This window comes from Symphalangus syndactylus, chromosome 8, assembly GCF_028878055.3.
Source record: "Symphalangus syndactylus isolate Jambi chromosome 8, NHGRI_mSymSyn1-v2.1_pri, whole genome shotgun sequence".
Lineage (NCBI taxonomy): Eukaryota > Metazoa > Chordata > Mammalia > Primates > Hylobatidae > Symphalangus > Symphalangus syndactylus.
In genome coordinates this window covers 123,937,130-123,959,050 of record NC_072430.2, presented here as the reverse complement: position 1 = coordinate 123,959,050, position 21,921 = coordinate 123,937,130, and the positions used below count along the sequence as shown (strand labels likewise).

The following is a 21,921-nucleotide window of genomic DNA, read 5'->3' as shown; positions in this document are numbered from 1 at the left end:
AAACCCTGTCTCTACAAAAATAAATAAAAATATAAATAAAATTGGCTGGGCATGGTAGTGTGCACCTGTAGTCCCAGCTACTCTGGAGGCTGAGGTGAGAGGATCGTTTGAGCCTGAGGTTAAGTAGAGGTCGAGCAGAGGTTGTGGTGATCTGAAATTGCAAGACTCTGTCTCAAAAAAAAAAAAAAAAAGTATAGTGTGCAGTGGTTTGGACCAGGGCAATGGCAGTGGATGTGGAGTAAAGTGGATGGACGTGCAATATATATATATACACACACACATATATATATACACACATATATATATATTGCAGATCGAACCTATATGACTTCTGAAGGGTTTTAAGTGGGTCAGAGTAAAGAGTGTCAAGGATAATAAAATAAACTAAATTCCTTGAGTGCCTACTGTTTCATGGCTGTTCATATTTGATTCTCACAACAAACCTGAGTAGGTACGACTTGCACCCGTATCTTACACGCCATCCGTTTCTCCAGCCTTAGGACTGGGAGTACAGGCGGTGGTTCTTGGGACCCAGCTAATGTCCAGAAGGAGCCGGGTCAGGAATTCCAAGAGGTGAGGGTGGGGAGGCGGTAGGGGAAGGAGCTGGGGAGGCCACCGCAGGGGCAGGGCCCGCTCACGATTGGCTGAACTGCCGAGGAGGGTTAAACAGATTCCGCGTCGCGGGCTGGTGGGAAGCTGCAGCCCCGCTCAGCCCCTCGGCCGGCCGTGGCCGCTACCTTCACTGAGACTTGGCCGGGAAGTGAGCGCGCCGAGCCTGGGAAGATGCAGCACCCACTGTGGCCTGGGGGCTGCGACGGGCTCCGGCTGCTTGTCTGCTTCCTGCTGCTGAACAGCTGCCCGGAGGGGGGCACTGCAGCGACATTAGTGCCCACGGTCAGGAGGAACCCTGGGGGGTGCGGGCAGGGCCAAGAGAGTGATCCTGAGAAGTGGGGGTCTGCAGGGGGCCTCAAGGCTAGGAAACTTGGAAGTAAAACAACGTGCTTAAGGACGTGAGAAGAGAAAAAGGTAGAGAGCGTCTCGCGGAAAGAGGCGTAGGCTTCAGATAGGCTGGGCATATGGGGTCTGGACCCACGAGAAGTGGGTTCAGGGGAAAACTGGGGATTTGGGAAGAGGTCAGAAAGATAAATGAACAGAGAGAGGTAAAACTGGCCTATGTGGCCACAGGAGAAGCAAGAAAGGCCAGAAAAGAGTTGACCAGGGCTGCGGGTATCGGGGTCTTGGCTCCAGGGAGAAGGCTGAGCCGGGAGACGAGCCATGGCTTCCTTGTGCTGTAATCCGATTAACAATAAGGAGACCGCTAGGCTGAGGGAAAGCAGGATGGAGGGGGAATGGGATCATCCTTCCCCGCCTTCCCCGCACCAACCCGCGTAGACCCCGCGCTGACTCACGCGCCAGACTGCGCAAACTCGAGAGTTCCTGCGCAGAGCGCATGGGGAAGAGAGCGCAAACTCCTAGTCTGTCGCCCCTCTCCCTGCCTGATTTTTCGGTTTAGAGGCCAATGCAGCGGATTCGGGAACAACTGTGGGAGGAGGCCTGGTGGCAATGAGAGGACGAGGGCCGAGGGCCGTGGGGAAGGACCGCCAAGACTTGCGGAGATGCCTCGCCCACATTCCGCCGAGCGCCGCCGCCACGCTGGCCTCCCCACCTCTCAGCACCACAGACAGCGCCGGGCACGCTCCGGGTCCAGGCCATGCCCGTTCGGGTCACCACTCCTTCCCACCAGTCCTGGGAACGCTGCCTCAGAGAACCAGCTTCCTTTCCCAAAGCTCTTTCCCTTCTCCTCAGGGTGCTGGAGGTTCCACTCCTTCCTTGAGGAGGCTTTCTCATCCCCAAATGTCTCTACTTAAAACTTTCTTGTCACGCTTACCCCCAGGAAATTATTAGACATCTATTTGATCGGGTAGGAGAATTCCCTTTTCTAAAGACCTGTCCAGAATGGCTCATGGTAACTACACTATAGCAAAAAACACACTGTCCTCCAGCCCTATCTCACTTATCTGGAAGAAGGAAGGTGTGCATAGCATTAGGGGTTCTCTTCCACAACCCCTGTCCTTCCCCCTATGCACAATTGGGCAAACTGTGGGTTTCAGGAAAAGGATCCAGACCCTCAAACCCTAAACAAACCAATACTTTTTCTAATGATTCCAGGCCTCCTCCCTAACACTTCCAGGCTTCAATGACTGCCCTAAGATGAAGCTCACCTGTTTCCCCATGCCCCACATACCCATCTGATTACCATTCCCATGTGCTTAGCTTTCTGAGCCTCTGCTCATCTGAACTTCTACAGGCTGCTTTTTGCCTGTAAGTCTGGTTCTTATCTGTAAGTTGGTACCAAGAGTGAACGAGGCCCAGGGGTTGAAGAATATGGCACGTGGTGATGGAGGAAGGGAAAAATTAAAGAAGGAAGACTTGAAGCGGGCAAAGGGGCCTGGTAGGGGGAACAGAGGTCAGGGTCCAGGAGTGACAGTACAAGGAAGCCGCTTCTCCTCAACTGGGATGTGGAAGGCTTCTGGCCAGGTTCCTTGCTGACACCGCTATTTTGCCCTTAGATGGTCAGGACCAAGTAGGAGTGGGGCAGCTTTGGCCCCTCCAAGGATTTGCCACCCCAGTCTTCCAGCATTTACAGGTTGTGCTCCAGCAGATTATACCCCGAGGTAAGTAAAAGCTGGAGAACAGAAGTTGGAGTCTGGTTAGAGATAGGCAGGGGGGAAGAGGGGCTATCTGACCTGAGGATAGGCATTCTGTTCCCCAAATGTCTCTACTTAAAACTTTATTGTCACATTTACCCCCATGGGGATGAGACAGGAGTAGAAGTGGGATCTGGATGGGTGGACTATTTGCACTAGAACACCCTGGAAGTTTTTCCCAAGAGGCTTCTAGGGAAAAAAAAAAAACAACCTGAAAAAGGCTAGCATCCAACTCCTTGAGACTAGTCTCCCCCCAATCCCAACACTATATGAGCTTTTCCAAAGCCAGGAGTCTTCAAGTTCTCAGCCAGGAAAACACACACTTCAGCCTCTGAGTAGGAAATTGTATGACAAACAGATGGGAGGAACGAAAGGGAGTGGAGAGCCCACTGGCAACATGTGGCTGACCCTGTTTTAGAGCAGAGTTTCATGAATGTTGGGGAGGAGAGAGTCAGATAGGAAATCTTCCTTGAGTTCGTATTACTGCTGCTAATGCCTAATATGTGCATAGTGCCTTAGAGCAGTAGTTATCAAAGCACACCCCTGGACTGGCAGCATCAACCTCACCAGGGAACTTGTTAGAAATGCGAATTTTTGAACTTCACCACAGACATACTGCATCAGAAGCCCTAGGGGTGGGAAACAGCAGTCTGTATTTTAACAGACCTTGCAGGAGATTCTGATGCACATGCTAAAGTTTGATAATCACTGCCTTAGCATTTTCTAAGCACTCTTTACATTCCTAACCTCATTTAATCCTCACAATAGCATCAAATGAACCAGCAAAGAGACTGTCATCATAATCCTAATTTGAGTATTATATGTTAGGCACTATGCTAAGCAACTTTAATACATCATCTTGTTTAATTCTCGCTGTAAAATGTAATCTAATATATACTTGAGGGAAAGGTTGCTCTGATCCCTGGAGTGGATCCGAGTGTCCCAGGTGTCAACTCACCCCATCCTTTTATCCTGCAGGTCTGTTCTGGAAGGATGACATCACCCAGGATGCAATGATCCAAAAGATGGAGCATGCCAGCAGACTGCATCCCCAAGATCCATGCCTGAATGATGGGAAGGCAGTTTTCCCCCCTAAAACCGCTGCGGTGAGGTGCATGAGGCCTGTGGTCATTCCAAGCATTCTGGCAGACAGACGGAACAGGGAAGGAATGTGTGCTAAAACTGCGGGTAGAAGTTGCCAGGAACACTGTGAGGAGAATAATTCAGAGGTCCTGTTTGGAATCAGCAGAGAAGAATTTCATGATCCATTAGTGATATCTGCAAAGGGAGGGGAGGTGGGTGTGGCAAGCCTGGGTCCAATTTATCATTCCCTGTCTCTTCTAGAAGCAAACAAGAGGAGAAACTTCAACTCCTATTCCCCACGGTGAAACTCATGTATCTTCTCAATAATTGTGAATCCCTGACTTTGTATCCAATTGCTTTTCCTGTGGGGCCCTCTCACCCTTTTCTGCCTCCTTCTTGACTCCTGGTTTCCCTCCTCACAGAGCCCCCTGGCCAAGGTGAACAGGGATCAGTGCTTTACCTCCAAAGGGGTTTCTAAGGCCTTGAAACAAGAGGTGGCCAACCCTGTCAAGGTGAGGGGCTCACTTTTTCTAGGGAGGTTGGACCTGTTTAAATTTTTCCATTCCTAATCAAAGGTACCCCTAATTTCCTGTATCTCTCAGACTACCTATAGGCATTCATATGGGGGGCTGGACAGGATGCAGGCGCTGGGAGCCTGTAAGGAAGAAATTATCTGTAAGATCATGCATAGGTATTGAGTTTAAAATAGGCATTGAAACTGCAGTTTTCAAAATTAAAGGTCCTCCTTTTTGCCATATATGGCCTTGTATATAGCAAGTGATAGCAACACTCCCTTGAAGAATGGCAGGTGCAGCTCAGAGACCCTCACATTCAGCCTCCCCCTTGCTCTACTCCATGGCCTGGGCAAGTCACCCGGGCAAGGCTCTGAGACATCTCCTTGGGATCTTTGAACTCTTCAGAATCCAGAATGGAAACCACCCATCTAGTACTCCCATCCATCTTTATAGATGAGAAATTGGGGCCCAGGCCATGGGACATACTCAAGGCAACACCATGGGTTTGTGGCAGAGCCAAGACTGGACCCAGGTCTCCTGATTTCCAGCTCTTTCCCCTGCATAGTCCCTGCCCTTCATCTCAAGAACTGCAGTGGAATTTGGCCATTCCAAACATCAGACCGCGCCCGGCCTCTGCCTTCCTCATTTAAACAGGTCCAACCTCCCTAGAAAAAGTGAGCCCCTCACCTTGACAGAGTTGGCCACCTCTTGTTTCAAGGCCTTAGAAACCCCTTTGGAGGTAAAGCACTGATCCCTGTTCACCTTGGCCAGGGGGCTCTGTGAGGAGGGAAATCAGGAGTCAAGAAGGAGGCAGAAAAGGGTGAGAGGGCCCCACAGGAAAAGCAATTGGATACAAAGTCAGAGATTCACAATTATTGAGAAGATACATGAGTTTCACCGTGGGGAATAGGAGTTGAAGTTTCTCCTCTTGTTTGCTTCTAGAAGAGACAGGGAATGACAAATTGGACCTAGGTTTGCCACACCCACCTCCCCTCCCTTTGAAAAACCACATTGAAAAAAGAGGTTTTTTTTTTTTTTGGACTAAGACCTAAATTATAAGAAGGTGGCAACCAGAGGAAGATGTAAAGGAAGGGCATCTGAGGTGGACAGCATTGCCACTATGAATGTCCTGAGACACCCATACCATGTCATGTTAAGGAATAGACAGAAAAGTCAGTGGCCAAAGATGAGGGTGGAGAATTAGGCCCAGGACTGACCACACAGGGGCTCACAGATCATAGCAAAAGGTTTGGATTTTATTCTAAGTACAGTGGGAATTTAACTGGGAAATTTTAAGGAAAGGAATGTCACAATGTGATATGATTTTAAAAGGCCACCCTGGTGATGTTGGGGAATGAACTGTAAGGAGAGCAAGAGTGAAAACTGAGAGGTTTGTAAGGAGAGGCTCATCCTGGTCCAGGGAGACCAAGGTGGCTTGAATTTGGGTGGTGGCAGTGAAGCAGGGCACCCCCGGCTGGCTGCACCCTCCATCTAAAGGCAACCTGCACCACAGGGGGTTCCAGCTCCTCATGCTCTCCAAGGAAACAGATTAATACTTCCATAATGTGGCAGCTGGGCTTCCTAAGCCTGGATTGGTTGCTGGGGCAACATAATCAGAGCTCAGTGACGGAAGTGACGGAGACCTACCTGTGGGGGACTGGTTGCCCTGGTGCTCCCAGGAATAATGCAAACAAGGAGCTGCCATTCTTCTCCAGACCTAAGCTTAAGGGCAAACCATGGAGAGACAGGGCTACATGTGAGACCCAAGGGGACAGGCTCTCAGTCGGTGAGCTGTCACCATGCTGAAGGGTTACTCAAATCAGGCTGTTACTACAGTATTTGTGGAAGGAGGGCAGATGAGGGAGGAGCCACCGTCTCACATCCCGACTCTAGCTCCCTTGTTTCTTCTCGTTTTAGGGCTTCTCTGGGCCATTTCCTACTGTGGGCCGCAATCTTGTGGCTGATTGAGACCTCATGTGGAGCCTCCCTGCCCCAGCATCCTTCCCATTGCCCTTCAGTGGGGCAGTTCTTGGATGACCCAGATTTGAATCATTAAAGTAGACTCTCATACAAACACTGTCTGTGAGTTTGTCTTGAGGCAAGATGGGTGGGGGTTGAACTTGGCCAGAGCCTCCATACGGAGGGAGGTGGGACCAAACCATGGAGTGGGGATGAGGGGAGCATAACTCTTGGCTGATGGAAGACTGGCTTCTGTCTTGTTTTCCTTCCACTGATAATTCCCGGAGTAGGGAAAGTGAGAGTGAGACCACAGCTGGAATGGCAGGCCCCCTAACCCAGCCACACTGTGTGGTCTAGTTGCCCATCCTTTCACGTTATGGGGAGGTGGACTCCATATTCATTTCTTTTACCCCTCATGCCAGACAGGCCTGGCCCCTGCTGTTTTTTGAGGGTCCCCACCTTCAGCATTATAGCCCCTGCCAGGCTTTCCCACCCATCCTGTCTACAAGGACCAACAGATCAGTGCTGAGGTCAGAGTGTACACACATTGGACATTCTGATCATTCTTGCCAGTTTGCTCCTGGTAGCTTAAAATCTTAAAAGGGAGTTGGTAATCTCACCACCCACGCTAAGCCAACAACCAAACACTACAATGTCCTATTTGCAGAGCTTTATATGTTTTGAAGCACTTTCACACACGTTGGAGGCTCACAGGTATAAGCAAATGGGCAGGTATCAAGACTGGGTTTCTTGGTCGTGCACAGTGGCTTATGCCTGTAATCCCAGCACTTTGGGAGGCCAAGGCGGGTGGATCATTTGAGGTCAGGAGTTCGAGACCAGCCTGGCCAACATGGTGAGACCCTATCTCTACTAAAAATACAAAAATTAGGCTGGGCACGGTGGTTCACGCCTGTAATCCCACACTTTGGGAGGCGAGGCAAGGGGATCACCTGAGTTCAGGAGTTCGAGACCAGCCTGGCCAACATGGTGAAATCCCATCTCTACTAAAAATACAAAAATTAGCTGGGTGTAGTGATGCACACCTGTTATCCAAGCTAATCAGGAGGCTGAGGCAGGAGAATCACTTGAACCCAGGAGGTGGAGGTTGCAGTGAGCTGAGATCACACCCCTACACTCCAGGCTGGACAACAGAGCAAGATTCCATCATAAATAAACAAAGAAACAAAAATTAGCCAGGCATGGTGGCGCGCTACTCAGGAGGCTGAGGTAGGAGAATCGCTTGAACCTGGGAGGCGGAGTTGCAGTGAGCCAAGATCGCACTACTGCACTGCAGCCTGGACGACAGAGTGAGACTCCATCTCAAAAAAACAAACCAAAAAAAACAAAAACAAAAACTGGTTTTCTCTAAGGAATTAGAACTTGGCCACACCACATCTTCCCCATTTATACAACCCAGAGAAACTACGTGACTAGTTCTTAATGATCCAGATTCTCAGTCATGCTACTGTAGTTGCCCTTTCCTTTCTTGTTATGTTCAAGGACATAGCTAAAGCCAACGTTAGACTGGTCATACTCATTCGTACCTAGTTCTCATCAAATCAATTAACCCCTGCCACTCATCCATCTTTTCTTCTTATGCCTTTCTTTCTCATTCGTTTTCAAACATGTATGTAATCATGTGCTTCACGGTGCCTGGCCTTTATGCTGAGTCACATATTTGGTTCCTGCCCTCAAAGACCTTTAAGAGTAGTCAGGGCAGGGTGCGGTGGCTCATTCCCATAATCCCGGCACTTTGGGAGGCCGAGGCAGGCAGATCACTTGAGCCCAATAGTTTGAGACCAGCCTGGGCAACATGGTAAAACCCCATCTCCACAAAAATACAAAAATTAGCTGGGCATGGTGGTGTGCACCTGTAGTTCCAGCTACCTAGAAGGCTGAGGTGAGAGAATCACTTGAGCCCAGGATGTCGAGGCTGCAGTGAGCCATCACTGTGCCACTACACTCCAGTCTGGATGACAGAGTGAGGCTGTTTAAAAAAAAAGTCAAGAAAGTAAGCCACACATAACATAGCGTCATTCAGGTATCTACAAGGAGTGAATGCAGTGGATACCCCACCCCATATCTCCTGGCGTGCATCTCCATTTGCCTGCAGCTGCAGGTGGACAGTTCTTGAACCTGTCAGCCTACCCACCTCATGCCCTGGGTTTCTGCTTCTCATCCTGCAGGCTTTCTGGAATGCCAAGGGACTGCCCGCCTGTGCCCCAGGCAGCCCTGAAGCACCTGGGATGTAATGCCCCTAGAGGCAACTCTCAACCAGTTAAGGACCAAATTTAGTGCAAAAATATCCCAGATTCCACCAGTCCTTAGTGAGGAATGTTCAGTATGAGTCTTTAGAGGGTCCCTAGTGAGATTCAGCCTCGTCGCCCACAGTGGTAACCTGTTCAGCAACACACTTAATATTATTGGCTTTTCTTCCTTCTTTGGCTTACTTTCCCTGTCCTTCATCTGTGATTTCTGGAATCATCTCCCACAGGAACTACCTGCATCCAAATTATTTATTTATTTATTTTTGAGATCCAGATCTCGCTCTGTCACCCAGGCTGGAGTATAGTAGTGCAATCATAGCTCACAGCAGCCTCAGTCTCTTGGGATTCTTCCACCTCACTTGAGCCCGAGAGACTGAGGCTGCTGTGAAAAATTGGAAGAATCCAATTCCTCCACCTCACTTGAGCCTGAGTAGCTGGTACTACAGATGCTCACCACCATGCCTGGCTAATTTTTTTGGTTTTTAGTAGAGACAAGGTCTATGTTCCCCAGGCTGGTCCCAAACTCTTGAGCTCAAGCAATCCTCCTGCCTTGGCCTCCGAAAGTGCTGGGATTACCAGCATGAGTCACCATGCCCAGCCCAAGTTCTTGTCTCAGTCTGCTCTTGGGTCCACCCAGACCAAGCCTACTATGTGCCAGACATTCTTCTAGGCCCTGGGGATACAGTTGTGAACAAGTCAGAGTATCCACTGCCATGGATTTGGTTATAAATCATTGACTAACTGCCTGGGTATAGGGCAGAATCTAAGCAATTTATCTGGCCCACAGAGCATTCAAGTTCTTGTCTCACCAACCTCTTCAACACTGCGGTGTTTCCTCCATCCTGCTGTCCTATGTGCACCGGCAATTCAGCGCTATTTGCATTTCCCCAAACATATCCAGCTGTTTTATGCTCCTGGGCCCTTGTATCAGCAGTTCCCTCTGCATATAAGTGCCCCATCCCCAGCACACCTTGTCAATCTTGTCTGAAAAATCTAAATTCTCCTCTGTGGTCCATTCCCTGACCCTCATAATATCACCCCCATGCCCAGAGCAAAGTTGAAGAGGTTGGAAAAATAAAACCTATAGAGGACATTAAATAATCTGACAATTCTGGGACATGGTGAATGGGTAGGAAAGATGGGAGTTTTTAGAAAGGAAGGCAGGTTCAGTTCCTGTTGCAGAGGACCAGGTTATCTGATTTGAGTAGTATCTGATAGGTAATGAGGAGACACTAAATGTTTTTGAGCAAGAGAACACAATGAAAGTTGTGCTTAAGCACAGCCTCACATTTCTGTTTAAGGATGGATTAGAGAGCAGGAGAAAGTGGAAACATTTTAGAAACACTGTTGCAATGGTGGGGGTGTCCCATACAGGACCTGAATGGGAGTGAAAGAGGACATGTATGAGAGATATTTTGAAGGATGAGTTAATAAGCCTTGGCAACTGTTATGGGTTGAATTTTCCCCCAACTAAAAAAAAAAAATTCCTATGTTGAAGTCCTAATCCCCAGTACTTCCAAATGTGATGTTATTTGGAAATAGGGTTGTTGCAGATGTAGTTAGTTCAGATGAGGTCATTAGGACGGACTCTAATTCAATACCAATCATGGTATCCTTATAAAAAGGGGAAATACACAGTGGCCAGTGCTTGTAGTCCCAGCTACTCAGAAGGCTGAGGCAAGATAATCGCTTGAGCACAGGACTTTGAGACCATCCTCGGCAGCAGAGGGAGACCCAATCTCAAAAAAAGCAGGGGCAGGATTTGAAGACAGCCATAGCTAGAGCAAAGAAGATGTGAAAAGATAAAGGGAGATGGAAGCCATCTACAAGGCAAGGAGAGAGTTCTGAAACAGATTCTCCCTCACAGCTCTCAGAGGGAATCAACCCTGCCAACAGCTTGGTTTCAGATTTCTAGCCTCCGAAGCTGTGAGACCATAAATTTCTGTTGTTTAAGCCGCCCGGTCTACGGTACTTTGTTACAGCAGCCCTAGCAAACTAGTACAGATGACTGGGCTTTGTTGAAAGAGGAGGCTTACCTGAATTTAGAGATTTTGTGACTGAGTGAATAAAAGTGCCATTCACAGAACAGGAATATCTGGAGAATTGAAGAAGGAAAATTGATTTACTCTTAAGAGTTAAAGCTGGGAGCTCATTTAAGGACATCACCACAGCTGTGTCCTCCTATCTCTTTCCTACTTCATTACCTTTTCTTCGGATGTCTCATTATTTTTGTCAACACATGCTGTAATATCTTCTATATTTATTTTTTCCTGAATTTCTGCTTCTGGTAATGTTGCACTAAGTCATTACCTCAAGCCTTTTGGATGTCTGATCATTTTCGTCAACACATGTTGTAATATCTCCTATATTTTTTCCTCAATTTCTGCTTCTGGTAATAATGCACTAGGTCATTACCTCAAGCTCATACTCCTCAGGCCCCTGCTGAAGACAGCTTGTCTTAGACTGATTCCTCCTAAAGTCAAACTGCGAAATAAGGGCTTGTATAAAGGTTGTTTAGCTTGGGAAGATATCACAAGATCAAGAGTGGGAGAATGAAAAGAGTGAAACAGGAGGGCTTGGAAAGCTAATTTAAGGGGGCAAGAATGAGTTGTAGGCCACTGGGAATCAGTTCTTCTGGGGACTCTTTAAGCATCAGGTACAAGATATACCCTACAATTGTCCTTCGGAAAGAAAAGTATTTATCTTCTAGTTTCCATCCGCCATTGGATCAAGAGTTGACCTATGGGACGTTAATTTCCTCATACTTCCAGGTTTTTCATGGATGAGATGACTGAACAGATTCCCAGGAGTGCCTAATGCTGTCGTAGCAGAGCAGACTCAAACCAAAAACAAGAGATATTTAGTGCAGTTGAGGCAGGTGGTGTCAGATGATGCCTGCATGCTGCTGCTGGCTGCAGCAATGGCTAGAGTTAAGATAACTCAGGCCAGGAAAGGTGGCTTACACCTGTAATCCCAGCAATTTGGGAGCCCGAGGCAGGCAGATTGCTTGAGCTCAGGAGTTTGAGACCAGCCTGGGAAACATAGCAAAATCACATTTCAAAAAAATATGTAAAAATTAGCTGGGCGTGGTGGTGCGTGCCTGTAGTCCTAGCTACTTGGGAGGTTGAAGTAAGAATTACCTGAGCCCGGGAGTTCAGGCTGCAGTGAGCTGAAATTACAGCACCGCACTCCAGCCTGGGCAACAGGGTGAAATCCTGCCTCAAAAAAATAAGTGGGTGAAAAATTACCAAAATCTTTTTTAAACCATCAAGGAATGAGCAAGAGAGTGAGAAGAAACTGACACAGAAAAAGATCCAAGAAAGGAACAGAATCCAGAGATAGTAGACCCAAAGTTCAGGGTTGCAATGGAGAAATTTTCCATTCTTAGGAGGTAGATGATCAGCCTGGGCAATGCAGTGAGACCTCATCTTTACAAAAAATAAAATTAGTGGGGCAGGCCAGCATACACTGGTAGTCTTAGCTACTTGAGAGGCTGAGGCAGGAACATTGATTGAGCCTGGTAGGTCAAGCCTGCAGTAAGCCAAGGTTGCACCACTGCACTCAAGCCTGGGTGACAGAGCAAGAGCCTCTCTCTTGTGGCGGGGGAGGGGAAGGTCTAGAAAAGACTGATTTAGACAGACTGTGGAGCTAGAGGAGTAGATGTTAGAATCCAGGGCTTGTGGGCCGGGCGCGGTGGCTCACGCTTGTAATCCCAGCACTTTGGGAGGCCGAGGCGGGCGGATCACGAGGTCAGGAGATCGAGACCAAGGTGAAACCCCGTCTCTACTAAAAATACAAAAAATTAGCTGGGCGTGGTGGTGGACGCCTGTAGTCCCAGCTACTCGGAGAGGCTGAGGCAGGAGAATGGCGTGAACCCGGGAGGCGGAGCTTGCAGTGAGCCGAGATCGCGCCACTACACTCCAGCCTGGGTGAAAGAGCGAGACTCCGTCTCAAAAAAAAAAAAACAAAAACAAAAAAAAAAGAATCCAGGGCTTGTGAAAGAAAGAATTCTAGTAAACTTCTCCGTGTTTTGGCCTGGGAACAAGAAACAAACTCCAAGCATCAAGATAAAAAAGTAAAATTAGCTGGGTATGGTAGCGCATGCCTGTAATGTCAGCTACTCTGGGAGGCTGAAGCAGAAAAATCAGTTGAACCCAGAAGGCAGAGATCGTGCCATTGCAGTAAGCCAAGATCGTGCCATTGCACTCCAGCCTGGGCAACAAGAGTGAAACTCTGTCTCAAAAAAAAGAAAGAAAGAAAGAAAGAAAGAAAGAGAGAGAGAGAGAGAGAGAGAAAGAAAGAAAGAAAGAAAGAAAGAAAGAAAGAAAGAAAGAAAGAAAGGAAGAAAGAAGTAACCCTTGCTCAGTCTGCAGTATGGCTCTGAAATTGGATTAAGGTTATATTAGATTGCTAGTGCTTTCAGGCACCTGCAGACATAAATGAAAATCCATCAAAACTTTAAATTATTTCTACAAATAATTTTCCAAATACTATATGCTCTGCACAATAGATAACAAAAACAGACTCACAGTGATTTCAATGAAAAACACTGGTTCCAACACAAAACATCTGTGCTTGCTATGTTCAAACCTACAAAGACCAAACTATAATTTTTGACAGGAAACCAGAAACCACAGAGTGTAATATAAAAGATTTTTTTTTTTTTTTGAGATGGAGTCTAGCTCTGTTGCCCAGACTGGACTGCAGTGTCCAGGCATGGTGGTGTATGCCTGTAATCCCAACACTCTGGAAGACCGAGGCGGGTGGACCACCTGAGGTCAGGAGTTCGAGACCAGCCTGGCCAACATGGTGAAACCCCATCTCTACTAAAAATACAAAAATATTAGCCGGGCGTGGTGGTGTGGGCCTGAAATCCCAGCTACTCCGGGAAGCTGAGGCAGGAGAGTTGCTTGAACCGGGAGGCGGAGGTTGCAGTGAGCCAAGATTGTACCACTGCTCTCCAGCCTGGGTGACAGAGTAAGACTCCATCTCAAAATAATAATAATAATAATAAAATATGGGCATGGTGGTTCATGCCTGTAATCCCAGCACTTTGGGAAGCCGAGATGGAAGGATCACTTGAGACCAGGAATTTGAGACCAGCCTGGTTAATATAGTGATACCTCATCTCTAAAAAAGAAAAAATTATTATTATCGTTTATTATTAAATAAAATCAATAAACTAAGTTTACATTTTAGAAAACTAGAGAAACAAGTACAATTTAAGCCTAAAGCAAGTGGAGGAAAATGAATAACAAAAATCAGGGTAGAAACCAATAAATTTTACAACAGGGAAATAGAAAAAAATCAATGAAACTCAAAAGCTGGTTCTTTGAAAAAAAATGAGAATCAAATAGAAATGCTAAAACTTAAAAATACAAGAACCACCTGTAATTCCAGCACTTTGAGAGGCCAAGGTGGGCACATCACGAGGTCAGGAGATTGAGACTATCCTAACACGGTGAAACGCTGTCTCTACCAAAAATACAAAAAATTAGCGGGATGTGGTGGTGCGCACCTGTAGTCCCAGCTACTTGGGAGGCTGAGGCAGGAGAATGGCATGAACACAGGAGGTGGAGCTTGCAGTGAGCCGAGATCGTGCCACTGCACTCCAGCCTGGGCAACAAAGACTCCATCTCAAAAAAAAAAAAATACAATAACTAAAATTTGTAATTCATTAATGGGCTTAACTACTGAAAGACAATTGGTACCAGAAGATAGGTAACATTTCAACTGCTGAGTATATTCCTAATGGAAATGAGCACTATTTTCACACTCACGCACACACAATACTCACTAAACAATATGCAAAAATGTTCTTAATCTCATACAATAATCTCCAAACTGGAAATCACCCCAAAGTCCATCAGTGGGTAAACGGTGGTATATTCATATAAGGAAATGTTAAACTATACACCGATAGACACAGCAACATAGATAAATGTCATAGACATAACGTGGAGTGAAAAAACTCAGACACAAAAGAGGACACACTTTTTCCTTTTAAACCAAGTTCAAAAAGTAGCAAAGCTAATCTGATTGACATCAGCATCGTGCTACATAGGGGTATACTGACTGGTTAGGAGCATGAGGGATACTTCTGGGATGCTGGAAATGTCCTACATATTCATCTAGGTGGTGGTTACAGGGTTTTATATATATGCTATGTGTGTATAATTACAGAGCTGTAAACATAAGTTTGTACACTGAATGTAAATTGGATTTCAACAATAAATCATATCTACTTGCCTTAACAAAATAATATTAATAACAGAACCTTTCAAAATAAAAATGTGAAAGATGAATAAAAGAAAGATATTTTTGAAAAGAAGATGGATGGTTTGCTTTACCTGATATCAAGACTTAGTATGAAACCATAGTATTTAAGAAAGTGTGCTATTGATGCAAAGATAGGTAGATCTAGAAGACAAAATAAACCAGCTTGGGCAACATGGTGAAACTCCATCTCTACTGAAAGTATAAAAATTAGCTGGGCAAGGTGGTGCACACCTGTAGTCCCAGCTACTCAGGAGGCTGAGGTGGAAGGATCAGTTGGGCCCAAATGGTCGAGGCTGCAGTGATCCATCACCATATCACTGCACTCCAGCCTGGACAACAAAGCAAGACACTGTTTCAAAAACAAAACAAAAATAAAGAGCTCAGAAATAGACCCACAATGATGTGGACACTTGATTTATATTAAAGGTGGCACTACAAAGAGGAGAGGGTAATATTTTCAATAAAGAGTACAGGAACAATTAGGTATCTTTGTAGAAGAAAAACTCACCTTTACCCATAGCTTACAGCATACACAAAACTGGAATTCGGCCGGGCGCGGTGGCTCACGCTTGTAATCCCAGCACTTTGGGAGGCCGAGGCGGGCGGATCACGAGGTCAGGAGATCGAGACCACGGCGAAACCCCGTCTCTACTAAAAAAAAAATACAAAAAATTAGCCGGGCGTGGTGGTGGGCGCCTGTAGTCCCAGCTACTCGGAGAGGCTGAGGCAGGAGAATGGCGTGAACTCGGGAGGCGGAGCTTGCAGTGAGCCGAGATTGCGCCACTGCACTCCAGCCTGGGCGACAGAGCCAGACTTCGTTTCAAAAAAAAAAAAAACAAAACTGGAATCCTAGTGAATTATAGGCCAAGGATTCAACAATGAAGAATTTAGAAGATAGTATAAGAATATCTTCATGACCTCAGAATTAAAGGTCATGAAGTTTTCTTAAAGAGGGAACAAAGGTGCTAGAAAATTAAAGAAAAGATAGTACATTTGATCCATTAAATTAAGAATACCTGATCATCAAAAGACACCATTAAGAGAGTGAAAAAGGAAACCATAAATTGGAGAATATATTTCCTACTTATATGCCTACAAAAAGCTGGTATCCAGAATATATAAACAATCCTGCAAATCAATAAGACAAATATTTTTTAAACTCAATAAAAAATTGGCAAGACACTTGAACAGGTACTTTAAAACATGATCTTCAAATAATCTATAAACTCATAAAAGGTATTCAACATCGTCGGGGCACGGTGGCTCATGCCTGTAATCCCAGCACTTTGGGAGGCCGAGACGGGTGGATCACCTGAAGTCAGAAGCTCGAGACCAGCCTGGCCAACATAGTGAAACCTCATCTCTACTAAAAATACAAAAAATTAGCTGAGTGTGGTGGTGGTGCCTGTAATCCCAGCTAGTTGGGAGGCTAAGGCAGGAGAATTGCGTGAACCCAGGAGGCAGAGGTTGCTGTGAGATGAGATCGTGCCACTGCACTCCAGCCTGGGTAACAGTGCGAGGCTCCATCTCAAAAAAAAAAAAAAAGTATTCAACATCATGAGTCATCAAATAAATGCAAATTTAAACCACAAAATAACATTTCATTCCAACAGGATTGGTACGTTTTTTAGAAACTTACAATACCAGGTCTGGCAACAATATGGACTAACTAAAGCTCCATACTGCTGGCCTGAGTATAAATTGGTAAAATTAATTTATTTCTTTATTTTATTTATTTTATATTTTATATATTTTATTGTATTTTGACAGAGTCTCATTCTGCTGCCCAGGCTGGACTGCAGCGGCGCAATCTCGGCTCACCTCAACCTCTGCCTCCCGGGTTCAAGGGATTCTCCTGCCTCGGCCTCCTGAGTAGCTAGGATTACAGGTGCACGCCACCATGACTGGCTAATTTTTGTATTTTTAGTAGAAACCAGGTTTCACCATGTTAGCTAGGTCAGCCAATTGGTAAAATTTAGAAAACAGTTTTATATTAGCCATTAAAGTTGAACATACACTTACTATGGCCCATCAATTTAACTCCCAGGTATACCGTGGTTCTTAAATTTCAGCATGCATTAGAATCACCTGGAGGGATTGTTGAAGTCAGTCACATTCACAGTTGTTGCTTCAGTAGTTCTGGAACCCAAGAATTTGCATTTCTAAGAAATTTTCAGATACTGATACTGCTGGTCCAGAGACCACAGTTCAAGAACTACTAGCTTAGAGAAATGCACACATAGGTACACAAAAGAAGTGTGTACAGGAATATTCATAATAGCGGCTGGGCGAGGTGGCTGACGCCTGTCATCCCAGCACTTTGGGAGGCCAAGGCGGGAGGATTATGAGGTCAGGAGTTAGAGACCAACCTGACCAACATTGTGAAACCTCATCTCTACTAAAAATACAAAAATTAGCCAGGCGTGGTGGCACGCACCTGTAATCCCAGCTACTCGCGAGGCTGAGGCAGGAGAATCACTTAAACGCGGGAGGTAGAGGTTGCAGTGAGCCAACATTGTGCCATTGCACTCCAGCCTGGGTGACAGAGTGAGACACTATCTCAAAAAAAAAAAAAAAAAAATTCATAATAGTATGTCCGGAATTGGTGGGTTCTCGGTTTCACTGACTTCAAGAATGAAGCCACGGACCCTCGCAGTGAGTGTTACAGTTCCTAAAGGCGGCGTATCTGGAGTTCGTTTCTTCCGATGTTCGGATGTGTTCGGAGTTTCTTCCTTCCGGTGGGTTCGTGGTCTTGCTGGCTCAGAAGTGAAGCTGCAGACCTTTGCGGTGAGTGTTACAGCTCTTAAAGTGGCGCGTCTAGAGTTGTTCGTTCCTCCCAGTGGGTTTGTGGTCTCGCTGGTTTCAGGAGTCAAGCTGCAGACCTTCACGGTGAGTGTTACAGCTCATAAAGGCAGTGTGGACCCAAAGAGTGAGCAGTAGCAAGACTTATCGCAAAGAGCAAAAAAAAACAAAGCTGCCACAGTGTGGAAGGGGTCCCGAGTGGGTCGCCACTGCTGGCGCGGGCAGCCTGCCTTTTTTCTCTTATCTGGCCCCACGCACATCCTGCTGATTGGTCCATTTTACAGAGAGCCGATTGGTCTGTCTTACAGAGAGCTGATTGATCCGTTTTGACAGGGTGCTGATTGGTGCGTTTACAATCCCTGAGCTAGACAGGAAAGTTCTCCACCTCCCCACTAGTTTAGCTAGATACAGAGTGTGGATTAGTGCATTCGGAAACCCTGAGCTAGACACAGGGTGCTGACTGGTGTGTTTACAAACCTTGAGCTAGATACAGAGTGCCGATTGGTGTATTTACAATCCCTTAGCTAGACTTAAAGGTTCTCCAAGTCCCCACCAGACTCAGGAGCCCAGCTGGCTTCACCCAGTGGATCCCCCACCGGGGCCGCAGGTGGAGCTGCCTGCCAGTCCTCCGCCCTGCGCCCGCACTCCTCAGCCTTTGGGTGGTCGATGGGACTGGGCGCGGTGGAGAAGGGGGCGGCACTGGTCAGGGAGGCTCGGGCGGCGCAGGAGCCCACGGCGGAGGGGAGGCTCAGGCATGGTGGGCTGAGGCCCGGCGAGAAGTTGAGCACAGCAGCTGCTGGCTCAGGTGCTAAGCTGCTCACTGCCTGGGGCCAGCCGGCTGCTCCGAGTGCGGGGGCCCGCCGAGCCCACGCCCACCCGGAACTCGCGCTGGCCGGCAAGTGCCGCGTGCAGCCCCGGTTCCCGCCCGCGCCTCTCCCTCCACACCTCCCCGCAAGCTGAGGGAGCCGGCTCTGGCCTTGGCCAGCCCAGGAAGGGGCTCCCCACAGTGCAGCGGCGGGCCGAAGGGCTCCTCAAGCGCGGCCAGAGTGGACGCCAAGGCCGAGGAGGTGCCGAGAGCGAGCGAGGGCTGTGAGGGCAGCCAGCACGCTGTCACCTCTCGATAGTATTATGCATAATAATACTAAACCTGAAACAACACAAATGTCCATCAGCAGAAAAATGGATACAAAAAACAATTTTTTTTTTTATACGAAGTCTTTATTACCCAGGCTGGAGTGCAATGGCGCAATCTCGGCTCACTGCAACCCCCACCTCTCAGGGTCAAGCGATTCAGCTGCCTCAGCCTCCCGAGTAGCTGGGATTACAGGCATGAGCCACCACACCTGGCTGGGACTACAGGTATGTGTTCCCACGCCCAGCTAATTTTTGTATTTTTTGTACAGACAAGGTTTCGTCATGTTGCCTGGGCTGATCTCAATCTCCTGGGCTCAGGTGATCCTTCTGCCTCGGCCTCCCAAAGTGCTGGGATCACAGGCATGAGCCATTGTACCTAGCCTCTACAAAAAAAAAAAAAAAAAAAAAAAAAAATAGCCAGGCATGGTTGCTCACAATGGTAGCTGCTCAAGAGGCTGGGGCAGAAGGATTGCTTGAGCCCAGGAGTTGAAGGCTGCAGTGAGCTATGATCTCGCCGCTGCACTCCAGACCGAGTGATAGAGTGAGACCCTGACTCTAAATAAATAAATGTTTAAAAATGTATTAGTCACTGTTAGAGGTCACTGCACTACACAGACTCATTATTTTGCAAAAGGGTAAAGAGAAAAAGCTAAGAATGTATGTTACCTTTCCAGTTGGAATTGCATTTTAGTGTAAACTAAACCCAGTTGATGAGAGAAAGCCCTTCTTTACAAAATAAAATAAGCGATAAATGTGAATGGAATGATAGGATTATAAAAATCACCATTTTGCAACCTGTAATGAAATCATTTAGTCAAGGATGGATCACCAATGAATAGTGAAACCATTAGGTGAAAAGTTGATGAGGAGCTAGATAGTCTCACAGTGCCAAAGTATCATCCAAGGATTACATGCTGGTCACATTAGGAAACCACAGCTTTACATGCAGAGATCTGGCTGTCTCTACCTTAAACCAGTGATCAATTTTAACATCACTAATAGAACAGTCAGACATCATGTACTTCCTGAAATGATGCAATGAGAGGCATTTTGCTTTAAAAATTCTTTAATTTGATACAATCAAGACTTCATACATAACTTCTAGTTTACAGGAAATACAGGTGATATGCAGGTTATACACTGGAGAAATACAGGGAAATACAACACGAAGAAAAAATCAGATAAACCCAGAAGAAGAGTTCTAAAGAAAATTAGACCTGGTCTATCAACATGACAATATCAAAAATGGGGGAGGGGAGACAGGAGATGGTGTCTATGCTAATTTACAGAGAATTAAGAAACATAACAAAGGCAGTGGTTGTTCTTAAAATTGACTGTTATTTTGAACAAAACACCTGAAAAGAAAAGGCATTTTGGGGGAAACAATCTGAGAAATTTGAATATGAACTGAGCATTAAATTATATTAAGGAACGGCCAGGCGCGGTGGTTCACGCCTGTAATCCTAGCACTTTGGGAGGCCGAGGTGGGCGGATCACGAGGTCAGGAGATCGAGACCATCCTGGCTAACGCGGCGAAACCCCATCTCTACTAAAAATACAAAAAATTAGCCGGGCGCGGTGGCAGGCGCCTGTAAACCCAGCTACTCAGGAGGCTGAGGCAGGAGAATGGCGTGAACCCGGGAGGCGGAGCTTGCAGTGAGCCACTGCAGTCCAGCCTGGGTAAAAGAGCAAGACTCCTTCTCAAAAAAATAAAAAATTAAAAAAAAATTATGTTAAGGAATTATTGTAAAATTTTTTAGGTGTGGTAACAGCACTTAGGTTGTGCAGGAAAATGTCCTTATTTCTTGGAGATGCATAATGAAATATTTCGAAGAGAAATGTCATGATGTCTATCATTCATGTTTAAATACTAAAAAGAAGCAAATATGGTAAAACATCAATAACCAATAAGTAGCCTTTCCGCGGTATCTGTAGGGGGGTCCATACGGCGTTGTTCTGGATTCCCGTCGTAACTTAAAGGGAAACTTTCACAATGTCCGGAGCCCTTGATGTCCTGCAAATGAAGGAAGAGGATGTCCTTAAGTTCCTTGCAGCAGGAACCCACTTAGGTGGCACCAATCTTGACTTCCAGATGGAACAGTACATCTATAAAAGGAAAAGTGATGGCATCTATATCATAAATCTGAAGAGGACCTGGGAGAAGCTTCTGCTGGCAGCTCGTGCTATTGTTGCCATTGAAAACCCTGCTGATGTCAGTGTTATATCCTCCAGGAATACTGGCCAGAGGGCTGTGCTGAAGTTTGCTGCTGCCACTGGAGCCACTCCAATTGCTGGCCGCTTCACTCCTGGAACCTTCACTAACCAGATCCAGGCAGCCTTCCGGGAGCCACGGCTTCTTGTGGTTACTGACCCCAGGGCTGACCACCAGCCTCTCACGGAGGCATCTTATGTTAACCTACCTACCATCGCGCTGTGTAACACAGATTCTCCTCTGCGCTATGTGGACATTGCCATCCCATGCAACAACAAGGGAGCTCACTCAGTGGGTTTGATGTGGTGGATGCTGGCTCGGGAAGTTCTGCGCATGCGTGGCACCATTTCCCGTGAACACCCATGGGAGGTCATGCCTGATCTCTACTTCTACAGAGATCCTGAAGAGATTGAAAAAGAAGAGCAGGCTGCTGCTGAAAAGGCAATGACCAAGGAGGAATTTCAGGGAGAATGGACTGCTCCAGCTCCTGAGTTCACTGCTACTCAGCCTGAGGTTGCAGACTGGTCTGAAGGTGTACAGGTGCCCTCTGTGCCTATTCAGCAGTTCCCTACTGAAGACTGGAGTGCTCAGCCTGCCACGGAAGACTGGTCTGCAGCTCCCACTGCTCAGGCCACTGAATGGGTAGGAGCAACCACTGACTGGTCTTAAGCTGTTCTTGCACAGGCTCTTAAGCAACATGGAAAAATGGTCGATGGAAAATAAACATGAGTTTCTAAAAAAAAAAAAAAAAAACCAATAAGTATTGATGATGACTATGTAAGTATTCATTATGCATTTCTGTCCTTTTTAAATTTTATTTTATTTTACTGGAAAGCAAGAGAGGAAGGAGATCAAATTTGAACTTAAGAAGCTCACTCCCCTACTTATTGGATGACTAGAGTGGAAGCAAAAGAGCAGTTAGCTGATTGTTGCAGTGGTCGTGGTGAAAGAGCACAGTGTTT

The 21,921-nt window shown here is 46.6% G+C and overlaps 2 protein-coding genes across 2 annotated transcripts; both read left to right on the top strand.

Annotated features, from left to right (window-relative positions):
* The first annotated feature begins 221 nt into the window (after positions 1 to 221).
* Positions 222 to 6,380, top strand: RESP18 (regulated endocrine specific protein 18). The gene is given in 9 exon segments (XM_055290734.1): positions 222 to 238; positions 671 to 722; positions 724 to 864; positions 867 to 894; positions 2,571 to 2,675; positions 3,687 to 3,814; positions 4,214 to 4,303; positions 4,394 to 4,478; positions 6,224 to 6,380. Coding segments are annotated over 9 exon segments (693 nt in total). The 3' UTR covers positions 6,271 to 6,380.
* Positions 6,381 to 20,651: 14,271 nt separating this feature from the next.
* LOC129488471 (small ribosomal subunit protein uS2-like) lies at positions 20,652 to 21,723 on the top strand. The gene has a single exon (XM_055290733.2). It carries the CDS (start codon positions 20,741 to 20,743, stop codon positions 21,626 to 21,628), a length of 888 nt encoding a protein of 295 aa, XP_055146708.1. The 5' UTR covers positions 20,652 to 20,740; the 3' UTR covers positions 21,629 to 21,723.
* The last annotated feature ends 198 nt before the right edge of the window (positions 21,724 to 21,921 follow it).

Excerpts from the sequence above, each read along its gene's own strand:
- LOC129488471 (XM_055290733.2), top strand. The coding sequence starts at position 20,741 with ATGTCCGGAGCCCTTGATGTCCTGCAAATGAAGGAAGAGGATGTCCTT.